Raw genomic sequence first — 25,280 nt, 5'->3', positions numbered from 1 at the left:
TTGAAAAATACTATTTCTTTTGTTTATCATTCTTACAATGGAAATATAACAAAAAAAAGTGTACATTTTGATTTCAGTTACAGCACAGAATATAAGATACATAAAAATGTAGAAAAACATCCAAAATATGTAATAAATTTCAATAGGTTTTCTATTGTTTAACAGTGCGATTAAAACTGCGCTTAATTGTGATTCATATTTTTAATTGCAATTAATTTGTTTTAGTTAATCATGTGAGTTAATTGCGATTAATCCATAGCCCTAAGTTCAACAGACAATATCAATATTTATTCTTAAGCATGTTTCAGATTTGGATTGATTTTAAATTTTCACAACTGTGCAAAATTTTGGCCTTTCAACTAATTTTATCAGTTTACATTGTCCTAATTGCAGGGAATTGTGGAGAGGGAGAGGTGTCAGCCAATATTTATTTCATGACTGCATGTGTCAAGGCTGAAAGAGTGAACACTTTACAACTCTTAAAACACCCAGTTGTCAACATCCCTGAACAAAATAGCCAACTCAATATCCTTAAATCAAACACTAGGTTCTCAAGCCTCAGTTTTCTTATTTGGCCCATCTGCCGACGTCAATTATTATCAATGGAAATATGTTTTGGCGGTCGGTGAGAGTTGGTGAAATTGACATTTACCACTAAAAACCAAATCCTGCAGGTCTGTGGACTTACTAAGCGAACATACTAAGTGAACGACTGTTCAGTAAGAGGTTTGGCAACTGAGCCTAGAATCCGCCACAAAGAAATCGGTGAATTAGCTTGGGATAAGGGCAGTTATCGTTATTGGCTAGAAGGCTGGTATCACACTGACGCTTAGCCAGGCATAAATACATGTAGGCTTGGAAGATTTAAATTATTTTCATTGCTCAATGGCAGTAAATGTCGATTTCACCATATCCCACCTTGTCTCTCTCACAGTCCGGGGCCACGCAGCTACAACAGGACAGTCGACGCTTTGTGTTTTAGTTCTAAAGCTTTATAGTATGAGTCCAGCAGAGCCGAACTGTGTCTGCGTCGCGCTGAAGCCTGGCATGTCCATTGAGTCAATGGGAAGTGAAGAAACAGCCCTTCCGTGGGGCAGAAGCCCAGGAGAGTTAGGCACCAAAATCCCTTCCAGGAGCTGGGCCTTAGCGCCTCCCTCCACCCTCTGATCCCTGCGCCGCCCCCTTGAATGTCCCATTTACGGGGCCTCCTCTAAGAATCCAGATCCAGCAAATCTCTGAATCTGGAGCCTATATTCCCAGAGTCGGGTCGGGGAGATCATCCAGCCTGGCCAAGTGTGTTGCCCAGGCCGTGGGGCTGCCCTGAATTTGGGGGGAGGTGCCAGGTGAGCCGCAGCTGGATGCTAGCGCTTAATAGCAGCGTATTCGCAGGTAAGGTCGGCGGCAGGCTCTGCTCTCTGGGTGGGAGGCTGCAGCTGGATGGCCGAGTACTGGACCTCATCCGGGTCATCCTAGCGTGAAGAATAATAATGACAACGCCTGGCTTTGATGGGGAACTTGACGTCAGCAGAGCTCAAGGCATGGCTGGGGAAACTGAGGTACCAGGCAGGGAAGTGACTTAGCCAAGGTCACCCAGCAGGCAGGTGGAAGAGCCAGAAAGAGAACCCAGGTGTCCTGTGTTTCAGGCCAGTGGTCTATCCACTAGGCAACACTGTCTCCTAAAAACAACTCCTCCTCCCACAATTTTAGCCTTGATGATCATTACTGCGCCTGGCATTCTGGAGACCCCTTATGTTGACAGAAACACACTGGCTAAGGGCATCACCTCTGTAGTGGGAGATACACATGGAGGATAACAGCCCTACCACTGCTGCTGGCTAATGGAGCAACTCCTTTAGCTCCCCCCTGGGGATAACAGCTCTGCTACTCCTGCCATCTAATGGAGCAGCTCCATCAGCTCAGGGTAATGCTGCTACTGAGTCACCAGCAGTTGTATCAGAGCCGGGGCCCCCTACAGGGGAACGGCCCCAGGCCCCATTCCCTGTCCCAGCCAGTGGACGAAATATTTCTGCAAAGGCCAGCTGCCCACAGCTTGTCCCGCTGCCCTAGGCGCTACGCAGCCCTCCCTCCAGGGCGCTCTTCTCTTCATGTCACCCCCCCCAAGCCCCACAACTCAGCCTCTCGCCCTCCTTTGTGCCCTCCAGCTGCTGGGTGATGCCCCCTCCCCGGCCCAGCAGCTGTGCTCGCCCTGACCCAGAGCACCCAGCCCAGCCTGATCTCGCTGCCCCTGGAAGCTGATCTCACAGGGCGCAGAGCTGGGATAGAGCCCAGGAGTCCTGGCTCCCAGCCTCTGTCCCCCTCCCCCGGCTCTAACCCACTAGACCCCACTCCCCTCCAGGAACTGGGGATAGAACCCAGGAGTCCTGGGCCCCATATACACAGAGGAATGAGTCACTCACCTGCGGTACTTTGCCCATGTTCATCGGCTGGCTGTAGGTGTGGGATTGCTCAGTGCCGGCCGGAGAGCCCGGGCACAGCTTGGTGGTCGCGCTGCCACGGAAAGAGAGAATGTTTGGGGGGCTGGGGATGGCGCGAGGGCATTTGGTTGCTAGCGTTGGGTTGGCTGCAGCACCGTGGCTGGGGATTGGACAGGCTGCGTCGGTCAACAGCGCAGAACCCCTGTGGGTCCGTGGCTAGGGGGTACCCCTGGGCTAAAGCTCCCCAGACCAGACATGAGTCATGGATTTGGGGAATGGGGCCTTTCCCCTCTAGGGGGCACTGGCTGGCTCGGGGGGCCAAGGCAGGGAAGGGGGCACAGGGCCTTTCCCTTCATAGAATCATAGAATATCAGGGTTGGAAGGGACCTCAGGAGGTATCTAGTCCAACCCCCTGCTCAAAGCAGGACCAATGCCCAGACAGATTTTTACCCCAGTTCCCTAAATGGCCCCCTCAAAGATTGAACTCACAACCCTGAGTTTAGCAGGCTAATGCTCAAACCATATCCTTCCCCCAAAACTTTGGGGCACACCACCCTAGGAGGGCATGGAGGAACTTTTGGGGCAGGGCAGCAGAGCCAGGCCCCATGGGGTGCAGGGGGGGAGCCCCACCCAGCCCCACTGTGCCCCAGCTGCAGCTCCAGCCCCAGTCGAAGCTCCGACCTCAACCCCAGGTCCTGACCACGGCTCTCGAGTGGGGCACGGACAGATTCCATTATGGGTCAGGGAGGGCGTGACAGAAAATGTTTGTGGACCCCTGCCTAGGGAGTGCTGGCTCCGATCCAGCCTCTGCCCCAAACAGGGCTCATCCCTCCAGCAGGGGGCGCCAGGGACACAGGGTCTCACACACACACACACACACACACTGACTTACCCCCAGGTGGAGGCTTATCAAGCTCACCTTTGGCGATATTCTCCTAACTCGTGGGCACCACCCCACACCCAGCCCCTGCACAGCTGCTTCCAGCCAGGCCATGCTGTTACCTGGGGGGCCCGGGTGGGGCCAGGTGGGCTGGCTGCCCCATGCCATAGTGCTGGGTGTTCTCATAGATGCATCCAGACATCGGGGTCTCCCCCGGGCCCAGCTGGCGCTGCAAGGCAGGTTGACATAACCTTATTCCCAGATTTGGACCTTAGCGTCCAAAATATGGGGGTTAGCATGAAAGCCTCCAAGCTTAGTTACCAGCTTGGACCTGGTACTTGCTGCCACCACCCAAAAAATTAGAGTGTTTTGGGGCACTCTGGTCCCCCTGAAAAACCTTCCCTGGGGACCCCAAGACCCAAATCCCTTGAGTCTCACAACAAAGGGAAATAATCCTGTTTCCCTTCCCCCCTCCAGGTGCTCCTGGAGAGATACACAGACACAAGCTCTGTGAAACTACACAGAGTGATTCCCCCTCTCCGTTCCCCAGTCCTGGGAACAAAAAGGACTTTCCTATTCCCCAGAGGGAATGCAAAATCAGGCTAGCCAATTCAACACACACAGACCTCCCCTGATTTCTTCCTCCCACCAATTCCCTGGTGAGTACAGACTCAATTTCCCTGAAGTAAAGAAAAACTCCAACAGGTCTTAAAAGAAAGCTTTATATAAAAAAGAAAGAAAAAATACAAATGTTCTCTCTGTATTAAGATGATACAACACAGGGTCAATTGCTTAAAAGAATATTGAATAAACAGCCTTATTCAAAAAGAATACAAATCAAAGCACTCCAGCACTTATATTCATGCAAATACCAAAGAAAAGAAACCATAGAACTTACTATCTGATCTCTTTGTCCTTACACTTAGAAACAGAAGACTAGAAAATAGAACTACTTCTCCAAAGCTCAGAGGAAACAGGCAGACAGACAAAAGACCTCTTACACAAACTTCCCTCCACCCAAAGTTGAAAAAATCCGGTTTCCTGATTGGTTTTCTGGTCAGGTGTTTCAGGTGAAAGAGACATTAACCCTTAGCTATCTGTTTATGACACGCCCCCCAAATTGCAGACAGTGGGGAAGCTCACTGGCGGCAATTTCCTTCTAGAACTTGAAAATAAACAGATTAATACAACACATGCACCTTTACATATACTACTAAGTATATAACTAACAGACTTTTACATTTTAAGAACACTTTTTAACTACTGGATTCTGGGAAACTCTCACGGGAGAGTGCATCAGCAACTTTGTTAGAAGCTCCTGTGATGTGTTGAATTTTAAAATCAAAATCTTGGAGAGCTAAACTCCAACGAAGAAGTTTCTTGTTGTTCCCCTTGGCAGTATGAAGCCACTTTAGTGCAGCATGGTCAGTTTGTAGTTGGAACCGCCGTCCCCAAACATATGGGCGTAGCTTTTCCAGGGCGTACACAATGGCATAGCATTCCTTTTCACTGACTGACCAGTGACTTTCCCTCTCAGACAGTTTCTTGCTGAGAAACACGACAGGATGGAAGTTGTGATCTGTTGCTTCCTGCATGAGCACTGCTCCTATACCACGCTCAGATGCATCTGTGGTTACTAGGAATGGTTTGTCAAAATCCGGGGCCCTGAGTACAGGGTCAGACATGAGCGTTGCCTTAAGCTGGGTAAAGGCTTTTTGACACTCATTAGTCCACTTAACGGCATTTGGCTGGGTTTTTTTGGTTAGGTCGGTCAATGGGGCAGCGATTTGGCTGTAGTGTGGTACAAATCGCCTGTAGTATCCGGCCAAGCCTAAGAAGGATTGGACCTGTTTCTTTGACCTTGGGACAGGCCACTTTTGGATAGCATCCACCTTGGCCTGTAGGGGGTTTATGGTTCCTCGACCCACCTGGTGCCCCAGGTAAGTCGCTCTGTTTTGGCCTATTTGACACTTTTTGGCCTTAACAGTTAGTCCTGCCTGCCTGATGCGCTCAAAGACCTTTTCCAGGTGGAGTAGGTGTTCGGGCCAGGAGTCTGAAAAAATGGCCACATCATCGAGGTAGGCAACTGCAAATTCTCCCAGTCCAGCTAGTAGACCGTCTACCAGCCTCTGGAAGGTGGTGGGTGCATTTCGAAGGCCGAAAGGAAGGACATTGAATTCATACACCCCCGTATGGGTGACGAATGCTGACCTCTCCTTGGCAGGTTCATCTAGCGGTACTTGCCAGTACCCCTTGGTTAAGTCTATGGTAGAGATGAACTGGGCACGTCCCAACTTTTCCAATAGCTCATCAGTACGTGGCATTGGATAGTTGTCCGGACGAGTTACAGCATTTAGCTTACGGTAGTCCACGCAAAAGCGTATTTCCCCATCTGGTTTGGGTACCAGAACCACTGGAGATGCCCAGGCACTGGTAGATGGGCGGATTATACCCATCTGTAGCATGTTCTGGATCTCCCGTTCTATAGCAGCTTGGGCATGAGGAGACACCCGGTAGGGTGGGGTTCTGATTGGGTGAGCATTACCTGTATCAATGGAGTGGTATGCCCGTTCAGTCCATCCTGGGGTGGCTGAGAACAATGGGGCAAAGCTAGTGCACAGCTCCTTGATTTGTTGCCGCTGCAGACGTTTCAGGGTGGTTGAGAGGTTTACCTCTTCCACGCCACCGTCTTTTTTTCCGTCGTAGTAGACACCGTCAGGCCACTCAGCATCATCTCCCTGGACTGTAAACTGACAAACCTGTAAGTCTCTGGAATAGAAAGGCTTGAGAGAATTAACATGGTACACTTTAGGCTTTAGTGAGGAATTGGGAAATGCTATGAGGTAGTTTACAGCTCCCAGGCGCTCTTGGACCGTGAATGGCCCTTCCCATGATGCTTCCATCTTATGGGCCTGTTGCGCCTTCAAGACCATAACCTGGTCTCCTACCTTGAAGGAACGTTCTCTGGCATGTCTGTCATACCAGGCCTTTTGCTCTTCTTGAGCATTCTTTAGGTTCTCTCTAGCAAGGGCTAAAGAGTGTCAGAGGGTGCTTTGTAGGTTGCTTACAAAGTCCAGAATGTTAGTTTCTGGAGAAGGCGTAAACCCCTCCCATTGCTGCTTCACCAACTGTAATGGCCCCTTAACCTCGTGACCATACACAAGTTCAAATGGTGAAAACCCTAAACTGGGATGTGGTACAGCCCTGTAGGCAAACAGCAACTGCTGCAACACTAGGTCCCAATTATTGGAGAATTCGTTGATGAATTTTCTTATCATGGCCCCCAAAGTTCCATTGAACCTTTCCACCAGGCCATTGGTTTGATGGTGGTACAGGGTGGCAACCAAGTGATTCACCCCATGAGTTTCCCCCAGTTTTTCCATGGTCCCTGCCAGGAAATTAGACCCTGAATCTGTAAGGATGTCGGAGGGCCAACCTACCCTGGCAAAGATGTCTGTTAGGGCCAGGCACACAGTGGTAGCCCTGATGTTGCCTAGAGCTACTGCTTCTGGCCATCGGGTAGCAAAGTCCACTAAAGTCAGTACGTACTGTTTTCCTCTGGGCGTCTTTTTTGGAAAAGGGCCCAGAATATCCACAGCTACTCGCTGAAAGGGGACCTCAATTATGGGGAGTGGCTGGAGAGGGGCCTTGACCTGGTCTTGAGGCTTACCTACTCTTTGGCATACCTCACAAGACCGGACATACTTGGCAACATCCTTGCCCATCCCCTCCCAGTGGAAGGACTTCCCCAACCGGTCCTTGGTTCGGTTCACCCCAGCATGGCCACTGGGATGATCATGGGCTAAGCTTAAGAGCTTCCCCCGGTACTTAGTTGGAACCACCAACTGTTTTTGCGGCTGCCATTCTTCCCGGTGTCCACCAGAAAGAATTTCCTTGTATAAAAGTCCTTGGTCTATAACAAACCGGGATCGATTAGAAGAGCTGAGAGGCGGTGGGGTGCTCCGTGCCGCCGCCCACGCTTTCTGAAGGCTGTCATCTGCTTCCTGCTCAGCCTGGAACTGTTCCCTTGAGGCTGGGGTCACCAGTTCTTCCTCAGACTGTGGACTTGGGCTTGGTCCCTCTGGAAGCGATGTAGGTGATGGGGTTGTTTCCGTTGCTGGTGAACCGCTCTCCGCTGGTGCACCTGAGGGTATTTCAGGCTCTGGCTGAGCCTTTTGGGTATGGCTGTCGTGTGCTTCTGCCAGTTCTGGCTCGCTGGCGCCCTCTGGCGTTGAGTTTGAAGATGTGGTTGCACTTGCTGGTGCTGGTTGCTGTTCCAGTTCCGGGCCTGGGACTGGAGATGCTGTGGCTGTTTCAGTGGTAGGCATGGAATCCGGGTCCACTACCTCTGTCTGGGTCTCTGGTAACACAGACGGGGCCTCTGTGGACGGCTCAGGAACAGGAATGGGTCTGGAAGCTTGCCTGGTTTGGCTACGGGTAACCATTCCCACTCTCTTGGCCCGCCTCACCTGGTTGGCCAAGTCTTCCCCCAGTAGCATGGGGATAGGATAATTGTCATAGACTGCAAAAGTCCACATTCCTGACCAGCCTTTGTACTGGACAGGCAGTTGAGCTGTAGGCAAGTCTACAGCTTGTGACATGAAGGGGTAAATTGTAACTTTGGCCTTTGGGTTGATGAATTTGGGGTCAACGAAGGATTGGTGGATAGCTGACACTTGTGCCCCCGTGTCTCTCCACGCAGTAACCTTCTTTCCGCCCACTCTCAAATTTTCCCTTCGCTCCAAGGGTATTTGAGAGGCATCTGGGCCTGGGGATCTTTGGGGTGATGGTGGTGTAATGAATTGCACTCGCATGGTGTTCTTGGGACAGTTGGCCTTGATATGTCCCAGTTCATTACACTTAAAGCATCTTCCATCTGATGGGTCACTGGGCCGAGGTGAGTTACTGGAGACTGGTGAGGTTGAAGAGTAGGGTATCTGTGGCTTTACTTGGGTGGTATGTAGGGTCTTTGGCTGTCCTCGGTTGTAGGGTTTATGGTCTGTGTGCCCCCTGGGGTAATCGTTCCCCTTGACAGTAGCTTTTTTGCTTTCTGCCAGTTCCATCCATTTGGCTCCAATCTCCCCCGCCTCAGCGATAGTTTTGGGATTTCTATCTTGTATGTACCGTGTGATGTCTTCAGGAACACCATCCAAGAACTGCTCCATTTGTATGAGGAGGTTCACTTCTTCCAAGGTTTGAATGTTGTTTCCTGTTAACCAGGCCTCATAGTTTTTTGCAATGTAGTAGGCGTGTTTGGGAAATGACACCTCTGGTTTCCACTTTTGGGTTCTGAAGCGCCGACGGGCATGATCTGGGGTTATCCCCATCCTGTATCTGGCCTTGGTTTGAAAAAGTTTATAGTCATTCATTTGCGGCTTGGGCATTTCAGCTGCCACCTCTGCTAAAGGTCCACTGAGTTGTGGCCTTAATTCCACCATGTACTGGTCTTCGGGGATGCTGTACCCAAGACAGGCTCTTTCAAAATTTTCCAGGAAGGCCTCGGTGTCATCACCTGCCTTGTAGGTGGGAAATTTCCTGTGCTGTGGAGTAATAATTGGCGCCGGGTTGTTAGGGTTGGCTGGCACATGCAGCCCAGCTTTTGCCAACTCCAGTTCATGTTTTCTCTGTTTTTCCTTCTCTTCATTCTCTTTTTGTTGTTTTTCCATTTCTTTTTGTTGTTTTTCCATTTCTCGGCGGTGGGCCACCTCTTCTTCTTCTAGTTTTCTTTTGTGTGCTGCCTCTTGGGCTGCCTGTTCTCTTTGGAAGGCTGCCAGTTTGAGGCTTTCTTCCTTTTCTTTTATCTCCATCTCTTTTTGTTTTATTTCTAGTTCCTGTTTGTGTTTTTCCATCTCTCGCCTGTGTTCAGCTTCTTTGAATTGGTCTTCGGCCTCCATTTTTGTCCTGGTAGACATGGTTCCTGTTTTCTTGTGTTGGGGTGCCCTCCGGTGTTTATCTTCTGCACTGCAGGCTGTGTTGCCTCCTGAAGTCTGCCTAGCAACAGTGCTTTTTTCCTTTTCTCTCTCTAGCTAATGTTCAATTAAGGGAAACCAGAAAAACCACTTTATTTGCATGCATATAAGTGCTGGTACTTGCCACCTAATGGGAGGGCTATTGCATGACAAAAGACCCTTAACAGTTTGGTAATGGCTTCTCGCTTAACATGCAAACCACAAACTGCTAGAGAGCAGAAAAAAAAATTCTCTCTGGTTCCCTTTTAAAACCAAACTGTTTCTCTCTGCTAAAAAGCCCCTAGCAGAGAAAAGAAAAATATAATATTCCTACTGGCTTCTGGATTGTATCTTTCCCACAACGCTGCACACCATATCATAACCTTATTCCCAGATTTGGACCTTAGCGTCCAAAATATGGGGGTTAGCATGAAAGCCTCCAAGCTTAGTTACCAGCTTGGACCTGGTACTTGCTGCCACCACCCAAAAAATTAGAGTGTTTTGGGGCACTCTGGTCCCCCTGAAAAACCTTCCCTGGGGACCCCAAGACCCAAATCCCTTGAGTCTCACAACAAAGGGAAATAATCCTGTTTCCCTTCCCCCCTCCAGGTGCTCCTGGAGAGATACACAGACACAAGCTCTGTGAAACTACACAGAGTGATTCCCCCTCTCCGTTCCCCAGTCCTGGGAACAAAAAGGACTTTCCTATTTCCCAGAGGGAATGCAAAATCAGGCTAGCCAATTCAACACACACAGACCTCCCCTGATTTCTTCCTCCCACCAATTCCCTGGTGAGTACAGACTCAATTTCCCTGAAGTAAAGAAAAACTCCAACAGGTCTTAAAAGAAAGCTTTATATAAAAAAGAAAGAAAAAATACAAATGTTCTCTCTGTATTAAGATGATACAACACAGGGTCAATTGCTTAAAAGAATATTGAATAAACAGCCTTATTCAAAAAGAATACAAATCAAAGCACTCCAGCACTTATATTCATGCAAATACCAAAGAAAAGAAACCATAGAACTTACTATCTGATCTCTTTGTCCTTACACTTAGAAACAGAAGACTAGAAAATAGAACTACTTCTCCAAAGCTCAGAGGAAACAGGCAGACAGACAAAAGACCTCTTACACAAACTTCCCTCCACCCAAAGTTGAAAAAATCCGGTTTCCTGATTGGTTTTCTGGTCAGGTGTTTCAGGTGAAAGAGACATTAACCCTTAGCTATCTGTTTATGACACAGGTAGAAGTGAGGCCGCGAGCCACTGCTCTGGGACCACTCGGTGATGTGTAATAACAAAGGAAAATGCACAGAGGCCCCCTCCCCTGACCCTGATAAACTACCCAGGGGATCGGAGAGACCTTCTGTCATGCTCGGAGGGGGAGGCAGAGGTGGGAATTTTATAACAATATTCTATGGAGAGGTAAACTGAGGGAACAGAGCTCAACTAAAGTCATGCAGTGAGTCAGCAGCAGAGCGAGAGTTACAACCCAAGAGTCCTGGCTCCCAGCCCCTCTTGCTCTAGCCCACTAGCCCCCACTCCCCTCCCCGAGCTAGGAAGGGAAGGAACCCAGGAGTCCTGGCTCCCAGCCCCATAGACGCACTTACTGCATTGCTGCTCGTTCCCTGGCGTTTGCTCCGCATCTTACTACAAAGAAAGGAGACCAACAGCTCAGAGGCAAAACATCATCTGCTTTGGTTCAGGAGGGGAAGGAACAGGACAAAGGCTCCCACAAAATAGAACCTCCTGCCTTGGCTTGACCCCTGCTCTTCTGACCACCAGACCAGTCATTTAACCAGGAGGCCACCCAGCCCTTCCCAGGCCCCTTGCGGGTGTCAGGTATCTGTGTGAGACCCAACCACCACCATGAAATCACCTCCCTCCAGCTGGGTTTCAATGCATCTGAATTGGCTCAGCAATTCTCAGCCCTGGATTGCGCGGGGTTCTCCGGCAAAGGCCAGGCGGGAGGAGCTGGGGATTGCCAGAGATCAGAGACGTGGATATTACTGGCTTGCCAAAGTGCAAATACCTCCAAGCTATGACGCCAACCAGCCCCACCAGCAGTAACAGGACAAGCACAACTGTAAGTCCTATGATGTACGTGGGTGTCCTGGGGACTGAAAAGGAGAAAAGAGGGTTATTGGATCAACCCTGCAGCAGATTTTTGAACCCCTTTTGCTGATGGATAGCAGCTGGGTAACAAGCACACAGTGAAGCTGCAGGGGGATGGATCATGACATGTGGTGCTAAGATGCAGCCATCTCTGGGGTGGGGCAGCTGGGAAACAGCTGCACGGTGCCACTGCAGAGAGATGGGTAACTTGGTGCATAGATTCAGCCATATCTGGGACAGGGCAACTGGGTAACAGCTGCACAGCAACGCTGCACGGGCATGGGAATGTGTCTAGTTTTACTGGGACTGTCTGCGTGGGGGATGGGAGAGCAGGGGGGGACAATACCTGAGCCTGTAACCTGAGCTGGGAGGGGGATGGGGCCAGGTGCCACCTTTGCCCGGGAAACTGGACAAAGGCTGGAGGCAGAGCCGGGAGGAGCATGGAAGGAGACGGCTGCAGGGGAGTTTCAGTTTGAAGCTGGCTGGGGAAACAAAGGGAAACCCCAGGGTTGGGGTCTAAGCTCCCTGCCCCCCCCAGAGAGACCTGGCTGAGGGGGTCCTGGCTGTACCTACAAGCCCTGCTTGGGACTGTGTTCCTGTCATCTATAAACCTTCTGTTTTACTGGCTGGCTGAGAGTCAGGGTGAATCGCAGGAAAAGGGGGGTGCAGGGCCCTGACTCCCCCCCACTCTGTGACACCATGGCCAGGCATTTCTTTGTGATGGCCGCGTAGCTTTGCTCCTGGGGTAGGAACTTTTTGCTTAGGTACACGATGGGGTGTTTCTTCCTCCTTTTGTTATTCTGCATTAGCACCGCCCCGAGCCAGGTGTCTGAGATGTCTGTGAACACCATAAAGGGCTTGTCAATGTCTGGGTTTGCCAGAGCTGGGCCACTGGCCAGAGCTATCTTCAGTGCCCGGAGAGCCTCCTGGCCCCGCTTGGTCCAGACCACCTTGTCTGACTTCCCCTTCTGGCATAGCTCTGTGATGGGGGCGGCTATGGAGCTAAAGTGGGGCATGAACCTTCAGTAGTACCCCGCCAGCCCAATAATGGCTTGGATCTGCTTTTTGGTTTGGGGAGCGGGCCAGCCTCCGATCGCCTCCACCTTGGCTGGTTCCCCACCTGATGGCCCAGGTAGGATACTTCAGCCATCCCCACTTTGCACTTCTCAGCCTTTACGGCAGGTCTGCACAATTCGTAAAGCGGCAAGGGCCATATTACTCCAAAGAAAACAGTGAGGGCCGACCCCCTGCCCCCCCCGGTCCCGCTGACCCGTCCTTTCCAGCGCCACCAAGCCCCCCGAAACACAACGCCCCCCCAGCACACCCCCTGCACACCCAGCTATAATATGTTGTAACGAGCCCCTAAGGTAGTAAAATTAAGGTAAAAGAAAAATGTCTTTTTGCTAGAAGTAGAATAAGATCTCCCCCCACTTTATAATCAATTGCCCTGTTGAATGACTGAGGTGTGACTGTGGAAGGCAGCACCTCCAGACAGCTGCACCCCTTGGAGAGGGGCTGGGAGCCAGATCAGATCAGTAGAACAGGTCAGCCACTGACTCCTCGCTCGCCTTCTCAGCCCCCTACCCCTCCGGCTCGCCTACTCAGCGCCTCACCCCTCCGGCTCGCCTACTCAGCCCCTTCTCCCACGCCGCCAGCTCACCTGCCCCCCCCCCGCTAGTCTCCTCAGCCCCCCACCCCCCGTCTCACCTCCTCACTCCCTGCCCTGCCCACCCGCCTCTTCAGCCCCCCTCCCTTACCTGCCATTTGCCTGCTCCCCCTTCAGTGGGCTGCACAGTGAGCCCACGCGGGTCGCATGTTGTGCTTTACGGTCAGCCCAGCCTCCTGGCGTCGATCCAGCACTTGTTTAACCTGGGACACGTGCTCCTCCCAGGTCTGGCTAAAGACACAGATGTCGTCAATATACGCCACGGCAAAACTCTCCATCCCCCTCAGTAGCTGATCCACCAGGCGCTGGAAGGTGGCCGGCGCTCCCTTGAGGCCGAAGGGCAGGGTCAGAAACTCGTAGAGCCCCAGAGGGGTGATAAAGGCCGATTTCAGCCTGGCATCTGCGTCCAGCGGCACTTGCCAGTAGCCTTTGGTAAGATCCATGGTGGTGAGGTACCGAGCACCTCCCAGCTTGTCTAGGAGCTCGTCAGGCCTGGGCATGGGGTAGGCATCAGATACGGTGATGGCATTGAGCTTTCGATAGTCCACATAGAACTGGATCGACCCATCCTTCTTGGGGACCAGCTCCGCTGGTGAGGCCCAAGGGCTGGAAGACGGCTGGATCACCCCCAAAGCCAATATGTCCCTGACTCTTTTTTTTAGGTCCTGCATAGTTTTTCCTGTGAGGCGGAAGGGGGAGCATTTTATAGGGGGGTGCGGCCCTGTCTGCACCCGGTGGACAGTCAGATTAGTGCGTCCAGACTGGTTGGAAAACAGCTGTTGGTACAGATACAGCATCCCTCTGATCTCAACTTTCTGGGCAGGGGTTAGCCGATCAGAGAGGGAAATTGTTTCCAGGTGGGGAGCCAGCTCTTGTTCCAGGGAATAGATTTACTAAAGGGTCATCTCTCTGCTCCTCCCAATGTCCACACACGGCCCACACCACATTCCCCCTGTCATAAAAAGGCTTCATCATATTCACATGGTACACCGGCAGTGGTGCGCCCGGTTTGACAGCTCCACCACTTAGTTTACCTCATTTAGTTGTTTGACAACCTTGAAAGGACCTTCCCAGGCAGCCTGTAGTTTGTTTCTCTTCACGGGGATGAGAACCATCACCTGATTCCCAGTGGCGTAGGTGCAGGGTTGTGCTCTGTGGTCATACCAGACCCTTTGCTTCCTCTGGGCTTTGGCCAGATTTTTCCTGGCCAGGCCCATGAACTTAGCAAGTTTTTTCCAGAAGGTCAGGACATACTTCACCCTGACTTTACATCAGGAGTGGCCTTCCCCTCCCATTCATCTCTCGTCAGGTCTAGGGGCCCCCTTACCCTCCTGCCGTATAACAGTTTGAAAGGCAAAAACCCGGTCAACTTCTCGGTACTTCACTGTACGTGAACAGCAGGTGAGGTAAGTACTTGTCCCAATCCTGCAGGTGCTGGTTCGTAAAGGTTTTCAGCGTCATCTTTAGCGTCCCGTTGAACCTTTCTACCAGTGATATGCTGAGGCCCAGTTGTGCCGGACCCCACATTTCTCCCACAAGAACCAGAGTAGGGCTGACATGAAGCTGGACCCTTGGTCTGTCAAGACTGTCTTGGGACACCCTACTGGGCTGAAAATGATTAGCAGTGCATCTGCCACGGTGCCTGCTTTAATGGACGATAAGGGCACTGCCTCGAGGTGGCAGGTGGCGAAATCTACCACCACCAGAATGTATTTCTTCCCCGACTGGGTTGTCTTGCTGAGAGGTCCCACTATGTTCATAGCTACCTTCTGGAAAGGCTCCTTTATGATGGGCAAGAGTTTCAAAGCCGCTTTCCCCTTGTCCCGGGCCTTCCCCACCCTCTGACAGGGGTCACAGGATTTGCAATACTGTTGGACAGTGGTAAAGACCTCAGGCCAGTAAAAGTTCTGTAGTGCCCTGCGAGAGGGATGTCATGGGCCAGGTACACTAGCCTGCAGCGATACTTCTGGGGTATCACCAGCTGCCTCCTGATCCCCCATGACTCCATCTCCTCTGAGGGAGCCCATTCCCAGTATATGAACTACTTTTTCCACAGGAACCTTTCCTTGCAACCTCTTCCCATGGTTTGTACCACACTGAGGTTGACCGGGTCCCTTAGCTTCTGCAAGGAGGGATTTTTCTGCAACTCGGCCTGGAACTCAGCAGCTGGGGAAGGGACGGGGACCTGCTCCCTCTCGCTGGCTGGGTCTGAAGCCGCAGCCCCTCTGACCCTTGTTCCTGGTTGCTTCCTCCCCACCAGGGTAGGGTTCTGTGCCTCCAGTGTGATATCCTTCCTGAGGACAGGGCGTCATGCCCCTTGCCGGCTTTGGCTATGGGTCATGACTAGGGCGTTCTGGGGGTTGCTTGGCCAGTTCTCTAGGTCCTCCCCCATTAACACCTCAGTGGGCAAATGGTGATGCACCCCCATGTCCTTGGGGCCCTTCTTGGCCCCCCATTTCAGAAGTACCCTCGCCATGGGCACCTTGAATGGTGTCCCGCTCACGCCGGTCAGGGTCAGGTAGGTGTTGGGCATTACGTGGTCTGGAGCTACCACTTCGGGCTGGGCCAGCATCACCTCAGTGCCCGTGTCCCAGTATCCATTGACCTTCCTCCCATCCACCTTCAGGGTAACAAGGCACTCGTTCCACAGGGACAGCCCCGCGACCACCCTGTAAACCAAAAACCCTGAGTCTGGAGCATCCAGCCCCCCAGAGAAGCTGGTCTGGGGCCCTCCTCCCACCTGAGCAGGTGGGAAGCTGTCAGCTCCCCTTGCCTGGGAAGCCAGCCCCTCATCCAGATGGGTCCCTACCCAGTTAACTCAGTGTGGGTTCAGTCTGCTCAGTCTGTCCTTGAGCTTGGGGCACTGGGTCCGTATGTGGCCTCTTTGGCCACAGTAATAGCAGCTCATATCCCATTGGTCCCCTCGAGCCGGTCGGTTGGTCCTGACGCTGGATGTTCCCCTTGGGAGGGGGTTCTCCATGGTCCCCCTTTGGGAGGTCCCAGGGTGACTTTCTGCTTCATGGTGGACCTGTTCCTTTGGGACTTCTCCCTGCCACCCCCTGACCGGCTGGTCACAAACTTGTCGGCCAGCTGCTCTGTGCGTCGCGGGTCCTCTGGCTTTTTGTCCACCAGCCACAGCTTCAGGTTGGATGGCCACTGTTCATACAATTGCTCCAGTACCATTAGGTTAAGCACGTTCTCCCTAGCTGGGGCCCCATCTGCGCACTTGTGGGCGTATCCCTGCATCCGGAGGGCCAGATCTAGATATGTGACCTCAGGGGTTTTACCCTCACTCCGGTACATCTCGGGAGTCAGCCCAAACTCGCGGAGCAGGGCCTTTTTCAACAGTTCATAGTTCCCTGCCTCCACCCCTTTCATTCAGCTGTACATCACCACGGCCTTGGGGTCCAGTAAGGGGGTGAGAAACTGGAGCCTCTCTGCTGGGTCAACCTTGTGCAGCTCGCAGGCCGTCTCAAAGGCATTCAGGAAGTCATCTATGTCCTCCCCTTCCTTACGCCGGGCCAGGACGCCCTTATCAAATCTCCATGCAGTCCTGGGTCCCCCCTCACTCACCGCAGCCGGGGGGTCGCTGCTCCTCAGCTTGGCCAACTCCAGCTCATGCTGTCTCTGTCACTCTTTCTGCTGTCTCTGTTTTTTTTCATGCTGTCTTTGTTTCTCCCGTTCTGCTCGCTCCTTCATCAGTTCCTGCTGCCTCAACTCCAGCTCTTTTACCCTTATTTCCTTCTTCCATTTCAGCCGACTCAGCTCCAGTTATGGGGAGTTCCAACGGGAGGATCCCCTGTTGGCCGGGGAGGTCACGGTGCCTGTGGTATTCACTGGACTCCTCCCCGCCCTTCCCCTAGGCATAGGAAGAAGGGTCTTGGGAAGCCCTCAGCAGCCATCTGACCACTCCCAGGTGGAACAGACACTGGTGCCTGCACTGCATCGGCCGGACTGCCTCCCTCAGAGACAGAGGTCGGTTCATTCCAGCGATCTTCCTCCTCCAGCTGGGCAATCAGCTGTTCTTTGGTGAGCCTCCCAATGCACAGCCCCCTCTGCCTGCACAGCGCCACGAGGTCGCCCTTAAGGTGCTTGCTGTACACCTCCTCGCTGGCCCCTCGCAGGCCTGGGTGCTCGCTGCTCCCCACACTTTCCAGGGGGAACCCCTTGTGTTCCAGCCCTTCTCCAGGTCACCACCTCTCAGGGGTTAAGCATAGTTCCTCCTCCCCCGGTTCCTTGCTGAATCTTCAGCACGCCTGGTCCCCGTCAAGCCCCCTTCATTTCACTGCTTCCCAGTCACTTACTGCAGGAAGCTCCATCCATGGGGTGCAGTAGATCCCACCCCTGCCACCAGTTGTCATGGAGTGGGGGGAACTCAGGGTCCTGTACTCCCCTCTTCCAGTGATTCATCGTGACTCTCAGCCAGCCAGTAAAACGAAGGTTTATTAGGTGACAGAAACACAGTCCCAAGCAGGGCTTGTAGGTACAGCCAGGACCCCTCAGCCAGGTCCCTTTGGGGCATCATGGAGCTTAGATCCCAACCCTGGGGTTTCCCTTTGTTTCCCCAGCCAGCTTCAAACTGAAACTCCCCTGCAGCCGTCTCCTTCCAACCTCCCCGTGGCTCTGCCTCCAGCCTTTGTCCAGTTTCCCGGGCAAAGGTGGCATCTGGCCCCATCCCCCTCCTGGCTCAGGTTACAGGCTCAGGTATCGTCCCCCCCTGCTCTCCCATCCCCCATGCAGACAGTCTCAGTAAAACTAGACACACTCCCAGGTCAGTCCGCCCCACTCCTTACTGCGTCCCAAACCCCATTTCCCGCCGGGATCCCCCCAGCTGCCGGCCGCCCCGGTACCAGGTGCAGGAGTTGGGGGTGGAGAGGCTGCTGGTGTAACTGCACCTTAGTGTCACTGATTTCCCTTCCTGCGGGCTGGTGCCCAGCGCTGCCGTAACGCCAGCATCTGGGGGGTGAGAGAGAGACACGAGGTGTGAACGGAGAGAGATGGGGTGGGGGGTACTTGGCCCAGAGGGGGAAGGGATCCAGGGAAGAGGGTGAGGGGCAGGGCCAGGCCCATGTGGCTCCTGGGGGCAAGAACAGGCAGGGTGGCATGGGGATAAGGGGGAGGGGTCCCCCAGAAGGGTCTGGGGGCTCAAGGCAATTGGGGGGGAGCGAATCTGTCCCAGAGCAATCTGGGGGCTTGGGGCAGGTGAGGGGTGGGACGGGGCCTGGCCCATATGGGGCTGGGGGTCTGTGGCAGTTGCGGGGGCAGAGGCTGTCCCAGCGGGGTCTGGGGACACAAGGCAGATGGAAGGGCAGGGCCTGGCACAGAGGCGGCTGGACACCCAGGAAGGTGGGAGGGGACAGGGCCCAGCTCAGTGTGGAATGGGGCCCCGGGGCAGGTTGGGGGATGGGCAGTGGCCGGGAGCGGGCTGGGGGCCCAGGTAGGTAGGAGGGGGACACAAACTGAATTTGTTGCTGATGGCCCAACCATGGGAGCGATGCAGAGGTGGGGGGGCCCAGCCCAGAAGAACAGCACAGGGGTTGACTAAACCCAGTTATTAGGAGGTGGGGGTGCAATATGAGGCTGGGGCTAATGAGGTGGGTGGGGTGAAGCAGGGGGGACAAGGAGGGGGCACACGGGGCTGCTCCAGGAGGCCGTGTGGGGAGCATCAGGGGCTGCGAGGGAGGAGGCTCTCGCCAGCCCTCACTGCTTACGCTGAACTTCGACCGATTCCCTCGCAGAGAGGCTCAGATACCCCCAGCCGGGGCCGGAGACCCAGACTCCGCACGCGTAGCTCCCTCCATCGGAGACGGCTGCCTTGTCAACATGTAAATCCTGCCCGGCTTCTGGCAGCCACACGTCCCCACGGGACCAGACGTACCTGGTGATGGGCCGCAGGGCAGCAGCCTGGCAGCGCAGGGTAAAATTGGCGCCTTCCCTGAGCACTGCCTTCCCTGCCGGCCACGAACCCTCGACCCTGGGCACGTTGGGGGCGACTGAGGGCGAGAGTCGGGTGAGAGTTTGTCAGTGGGGCCCTGGGACTGAACGAAGGGGCAGGTCCCTCCCTGTCCAGTCCCACGGGGCAAGAATATTTGCTAGAGCCAGATGACAGTTTTTGAAGGAATAGAACCCAGGAGTCCTGATTCTCAGCCCCTCAGCTCTCACCCACAGACCCACTCTCCTCCCGGAGTTGCGGAAAAACCTAGGAGTCCTGGCACTGAGTCTCATCCACTTTAACCCCTAGACATGCCCTCTCCCAGAACTGGGGATAGAAAAGGTATCCTGACTCCCTGCTCCCCCACTCGCCCCCCATTCCTTCCCTGTCTCACGGATAGAACCCAGGCGTCCTGGCTCCCACCCTCCCTGCTCTACCCATGCCATGTCTAGCAGCAGAGCTCACCTGTCCCCAGGGGCTGGGATTGGGCAGAGTCACACTCATTCCTGTATCCATCCACCTGGCATCTTAGCGCCATGCCGGGGTCCAGTTGGGACGGGGATATTCGCAGATCAGTTGCCCCAGACCCGCCCGGGGTTTCCTCTGGGCTCTGCCGTGCGCCATCTTGGTCGTACCAGGAGGGGCGATGGGGGCAGGTGGCCCCCACGGAGCAAGTGAGGGAGGGTCCCAGTTCCGTTCGGTGCCCCAGGGAGGGCCGGCACAGATGGGCTGTGAGGAGAGGAGGGGTCAGGAACCATTGAATCCTGCTGGGCCCTGGGGATGGCAGCGCTCCCAGGGGCTGCAGCCCAGCCTGGGAGCTCGGTTGGCCAGGGCAATGAGGGCTTGTGGCAATGGAGGAGAGCAGCAAAAGTTGGCCTGAGACACGGGGAGCGCTGGGTCTGCCCAGAGGGGCGCAGCCGCCAGTGGGGGGCACCACACATTGGGCCTCAGACCAGAGCCCTAAACGGGACTGTTTTGAATTCTGTCCCGTTCCTGTTATTCAAGTGCCCGGCTTTGTTTTTTCCATTTTCATCCCCCTCCCAGCCACAGAAACCTTTGATCCTGCAAATCCCACAAGTGAGACAGATTCCCCCATGCTGCTAAAAACCAACCAACCAACAGAGATAAACTGGTGGGTGAAGATATGATCGATATGAATGGAATTCAGATCCAATTTTTACCACTAAAAGAATAAAACAAATCTTGCTTGAGCCAGGTACAAACACACTGTAACTCCTGTTATCACAGAACACGTCTCTGACATGATTTGGGCTGGTGCATTTCCCCAGATTTGGAGCGAGGGAGAGAAACATGGAGAGGAAAGAGAAGCTCAAAGAAAATATTGAGCAATTTCCCCAGCAGGTGACTCTTGGTACATTTATAAGATTTAGTAAAAGCAGCAAAGAGTCCTGTGGCACCTTATTGATTAACAGACATATTGGAGCATGAATTTTTGTGGGTGAATACCCACTTCGTCAGATGTATGTAATGGAAATTTCCAGGGGCAGGTATATATATGCAAGCAAGAAGCAGGCTAGAGACAATGAGGTTAGTTCAATTAGGAAGGGTGACGCCGTCTCTTGGCAGTTGAGGTGTGAACACTAAGGGAGGAGAAACTGCTTTTGTAGTTGGCTAGCCATTCACAGTCTTTGTTTACAAAGGCAGCCATCCTGAAACACCAAAACTTCAGGACCAGACTTCAAAGAGAAACTGCTGAGCTTCAGTTCATCTGCAAATTTGACACCATCAGCTCAGGATTAAACAAAGACTGTGACCCACAAGTCCCCCCTCCTCTAAACACTACCCCTCTCCCCTAGAGCTGGGTTGAGAACCCAGGAGTCCTGATTCCCAGCTCTAACCACTTGGATTTGAGAGCAAGGCAGAAAAGTGTGTGTGTGAGAGAGAGAGAGAGAGAGAGAGAGAGAGAGAGAGAGAGAGTGACCTGGGGCTGGTGGATGGAAGTCAGTTACCGAAGATATTGAGCTGCTGCCCTGGCCGACCCGTCCATGCGTCACTCCTGCCATCGCGCACTACTTCAAAGCGGAAGCGGTAGGTGCCCTGATCGCTGTGGCGCAGCCCCACCACCCGCAGGGAGCAGTTGTGCTGCTGGTCCCCCAGATAGCGGACGCGCCCCTTGAAGGCAGCGTGGACACGAGCCTCGTCCGAGTGATACACGGTTTGATCCCTGTCCCGTGTCCAGCTCACGGCCCTGACCGTCCACCCTGCGGGGTAGGTGAAGGAGCAAGGGATGGTCATGCAGGAGCCAGCCCATCCATCAAGGGGCCCTGGCGCGAGTGTCACGCCCCACTCCTGGGCGTAGGAACCTGCCAGGGACAGGAATCGGGGCTCAGATCGGCACCCGGCCCCAGCCAGTTGGGGAACCCGCCCCACAGCCTGGGCTGCCGCACAGATCCCACTGGGAGAGGCCAGCATCAGCTCAGCCCCCTAAACCAGGGGCTTTAAAACACAATCTGCATCTGCCCAGCTTCCCATCAGTCTAGTCCGTCGTCTCCATTCCATTACTTCATCCCCCCCCGCTCAGTTCTGTCCCCATAAAACCCTGCTCAGTTCACCTCCCCTGGCCACCCTATTCAGTCCAGCCCTCCCTCAGTTCACCTCCCCATTCCCCACTCAATTCAGGTTCCCGTATTGCCTGTCAGTGCATCCCCATCCCCTCTCAGTTCGCTCCCCCCGCCAGCTTGGTATCTGGCCCTTGGGCCAGAGGCCCTGACTGCAGGAGAAGCCCCAATGGCGAGGGGTCAGGCTGGGTGGCCAACTTTGGTTGGACAAATTCCTGGAAGTTTCATCACAAGATAATCTTTAATTAAAGATTAATCTTTAATTTCTGGACACTCCAGGACAATCCTGGAGGGTTGGCAATCATAGGTCAGGCTCTTCCCATGCACAAGAAGCCGGGTGCGGACGGGGGCAGGGACCAGCCAGGCCGGAGCTGGGCAGACAGGCAGGGCAGGGAGCAGAGCTCTCCAGGCTGGCCCAGGAGACTCCCTGACTCGCAGGGGCAGCGAGAAGCCCGGAGGCAGGACGTGGCACAAGGAAAACCGCAGCCCGGGGGCCGAGAGCGGCTGAGGCCCTCGCTGCTCAGCCCAGGGTGGCCCGGGCTAGACCAGGCTGACTCTGCCCTGAGAACCAGGTTTGTTCTCCGCCTGGGTGAAACCAGCAGCGAGGACCCGGCCGCTCAGGGTCAGGGTCAAGGCCAGACGCACTCTAGGCTTGAACTGGAGCCGCTGGCGCAAGTGGCTGGGACTTCCCTGCGCTGGAGCCCAGTTCCGAGCCCCCTTCTGGCAGTGTAGACGCACTTCCAGGGCTGGGAAACAGTCCCCACCGGCCCCCTGGGCGGCAGCGCGGTGCGTCTGTGTGAATTACTCACCGCTCAGAAGGCAGAAGGCAGGGACCAGCACCAAGGCCATCTCCATCCAGGACAGAGCGCTCAGCCGGCCTCGGGGGGAAGGGGTCGGGAATGTGTCACCTGCAGCATTTCTGGGTGACAGCTCGTCTGCGCCGGGCGATGGCGTCCAGCCACGGGATTGGCTGCGTGACCTGGTATTTTACACCTAGGGCTCTTTGTAAAACAATTTCCTAACCAGAAGTGAGTAAAGCTCGGAGACTGGCCCAATGGAGCAATGATTGGTTGCATTTCTATCTCTGTGTGCCTAGCGGGCCGTGTGTGCAGGACTCATAGCCCCAGGCATGAAATGCAGCCACCTCAGGGAGGGGACATGCAGCTGTTTGTCAGCTCAGAGCAACGCAGAGGGCAGGTTCAGGGCAGGACCAAAGGACAGTTCCTATGAGGAGCTGACGTGCAGGGAGAGTCAGGGAGGTGGAATGGAACAAATCAATTTGGGGTGTGGCAGGGACCCCAGGGGACATTCTGACCCCCTGAGATAGAGCCATGTGGGGGAGGGTATCACAGGCCCAAGGGGAAGGGTCGGGGTTCAGTGTCTCAGCTGGGAACAGCCAAACCCCAGAAGCAGAGATCAGCCCTGACTGCGAGGAGAGAGCCCCCTGCTGAGCCCCCCAGCCCATCCTGCAGCTCTGCACCCCCAGCGCTTCCTCTGCTGCTTCCTCTCCGATAGCTGGATTGTTTATCAGGTCTCATCTCTGTGTGAATCTGTGACCACAGCCTGGGCAGAGCCAGTGTCTGATGTTACCCGACCGCTCTGAGAACGTCTCTCTGGGTAATGGGGCAACTGGCCAGCAAGGGTCTGAGGGCCAGTTGTCTGAAAATAACTTTCCCTTTGCAGAGCTCGGACTAGAATCCAAGAGTCCTGGCTCCCAGCCCCTAGTTTTACCCCAAACACCAGGCTCCCTCTCTGAACAGTTGATCGCTCTAGCGTGGTCTCCCCCATATGATCTCAGACACCTTCACAGCCTGCCCAGTTGTTGATCTGTTCAACCAGCAGTCAAATGCAGCCTGCTCTGGGGTACTGCATGGCAGCTGTTTAGCAGCACAGGGTAATGTTGCCCTGCCGTGTTCAGTCCCCATATCTTACACCTTGAGCTCACTGGGTGGAGACTGGCTCTCACGCCATTTTTAGAAGCCCCCAGTGTATTTTCAATGCTACCTGGTGTGACAGTGTGGCCCAGCGGCTAGAGCAGAGCAGAGGGAAACAGAGCCCTGGGTTCTACTCCTCGATCTGTCATGGACCCACCATACAATAGCGGGTCAGTCACTGCTCCCTGAGCCTCAGTTTTCTCTCTCACCTATTGTCTATTTTAATTGTAATTTCTATGGGGCAGGGACTGTCTCTGTGTCTGGGCAGTGCCTGGCATGACGCGGCACTGATCTCAGCTGGGGTCCCTCCCATAAGAAACTCTCACCGTTTAATCTCCTTTCAGTGATTTAGAGATGCGAAGAATCATTCTCCCCCTATCCGGCTTTTTGCCCCAAAACAAGGAGAAGCGGCTCTTACCTGGGCCCTGGGCCTGAGTTAATGGCTGGGACTCCGGTCTGATCCCACCGCTGACACTAACGCGAGAGCAGGTATCGAGTAATCATATTTATCTACATCTGTGGCAATAGCCCCAGGCACTGTGAGTGGCTGGTGGCTCAGGGGAGGAAAGGGAACCGTGATAGTTTGTTCCTGGCCTTTAAAGGCAACGTACTTGCTGCTTTGGTAGCAATAAGGTCTAGTGGTTACAGTGAGTGAGAAACAGGACTTCTGGTTTTTATCGCCAGCTGGGGGAGGGGCGTGGGGTCTAGTGGTTACAGCAGTGGGCTGAGAGTCAGGACTTGGGGGTTCTGGTTCCACGCACCATTTTTCCCTTGGGAGCCTTTCACTTTGTTGTCTGCCTGTGGCAGAGAAACTTCTCCTTTCTCTGGAAATTGCAAAAGCTCAGCCCCAGCGTTCGTTACAACGCGTTGTGTGTGTGGTGGTACCTGTTCCTTTTAACCCTGTCCAGCCCCAGAGACTCCCCAGCCACAGGCCAAACAGGCCTGCTGGGTCAGAGTTCGAAGGACCACAACCCCTGTGGTCTGAGAGACCCTGGTGAAGGGATGAGGCTTGGTCCTGTTCTAGCACCGGCCAGCTGGGATCTCAAAGCCTCTGAGGAACTGCTCAGCTGTCAGAGTGAGAGGAGGGTCCCCATCCCTCAGGGGCAAAGGGGCAGAACCAAGACTAGAACCCAGGAGTCCTGACTCCCAGCCCTATTGTTCCAACCCACTAGGCCCCACTCCCCTCCCCTAGCTGGGGATAGAACCCAGGAGTCCTGACTCCCAGCCCCACTGCTCCAACCCACTAGACCCCACTCCCCTCCCCTAGCTGGGGATAGAACTCAGGAGTCCTGACTCCCAGCCCCACTGCTCCAACCCACTAGACCCCGCTCCCCTCCCCTAGCTGGGGATAGAACTCAGGAGTCCTGACTCCCAGCCCCACTGCTCCAACCCACTAGACCCCGCTCCCCTCCCCTAGCTGGGATAGAACCCAGGAGTCCTGACTCCCAGCCCCACTGCTCCAACCCACTAGACCCCACTCCCCTCCCCTAGCTGGGGATAGAACTCAGGAGTCCTGACTCCCAGCCCCACTGCTCCAACCCACTAGACCCCACTCCCCTCCCCTAGCTGGGGATAGAACTCAGGAGTCCTGACTCCCAGCCCCACTGCTCCAACCCACTAGACCCCACTCCCCTCCCCTAGCTGGGGATAGAACTCAGGAGTCTGGACTCCCAGCCACTGTGATGGGTTCCCTGGGGTGCAACCTGGAACTGGGGCAGCGCTGAGCCCTCTGGCTAATCAGTCTGGGCTCCCTCTCACACTGTGACGCTGAGTAAGGACTGAGCCTGGGGA

General features: G+C 54.2%; 1 protein-coding gene across 1 annotated transcript; it reads right to left on the bottom strand.

Annotated features, from left to right (window-relative positions):
- Window positions 1–238: 238 nt before the first annotated feature.
- LOC115640478 (sialoadhesin-like) lies at window positions 239–23,962 on the bottom strand. Its single transcript, XM_030543266.1, has 10 exons — window positions 23,908–23,962; window positions 22,365–22,433; window positions 20,947–21,300; window positions 19,442–19,705; window positions 18,756–19,037; window positions 11,296–11,383; window positions 10,874–10,913; window positions 3,438–3,544; window positions 2,418–2,508; window positions 239–1,469 (listed from the first exon to the last, which is right to left on the bottom strand). Exons 2-10 carry the CDS (start codon window positions 22,408–22,410, stop codon window positions 1,362–1,364), a joined length of 1,380 nt encoding a protein of 459 aa, XP_030399126.1. The 5' UTR covers window positions 22,411–22,433; window positions 23,908–23,962; the 3' UTR covers window positions 239–1,361.
- Window positions 23,963–25,280: the final 1,318 nt, after the last annotated feature.

The sequence above is a fragment of the Gopherus evgoodei genome, unplaced genomic scaffold (assembly GCF_007399415.2).
Source record: "Gopherus evgoodei ecotype Sinaloan lineage unplaced genomic scaffold, rGopEvg1_v1.p scaffold_31_arrow_ctg1, whole genome shotgun sequence".
Taxonomy (NCBI): domain Eukaryota; kingdom Metazoa; phylum Chordata; order Testudines; family Testudinidae; genus Gopherus; species Gopherus evgoodei.
Note: the sequence above shows the minus strand (reverse complement) of the source record. Positions and strands in the feature narration are given on the sequence as shown.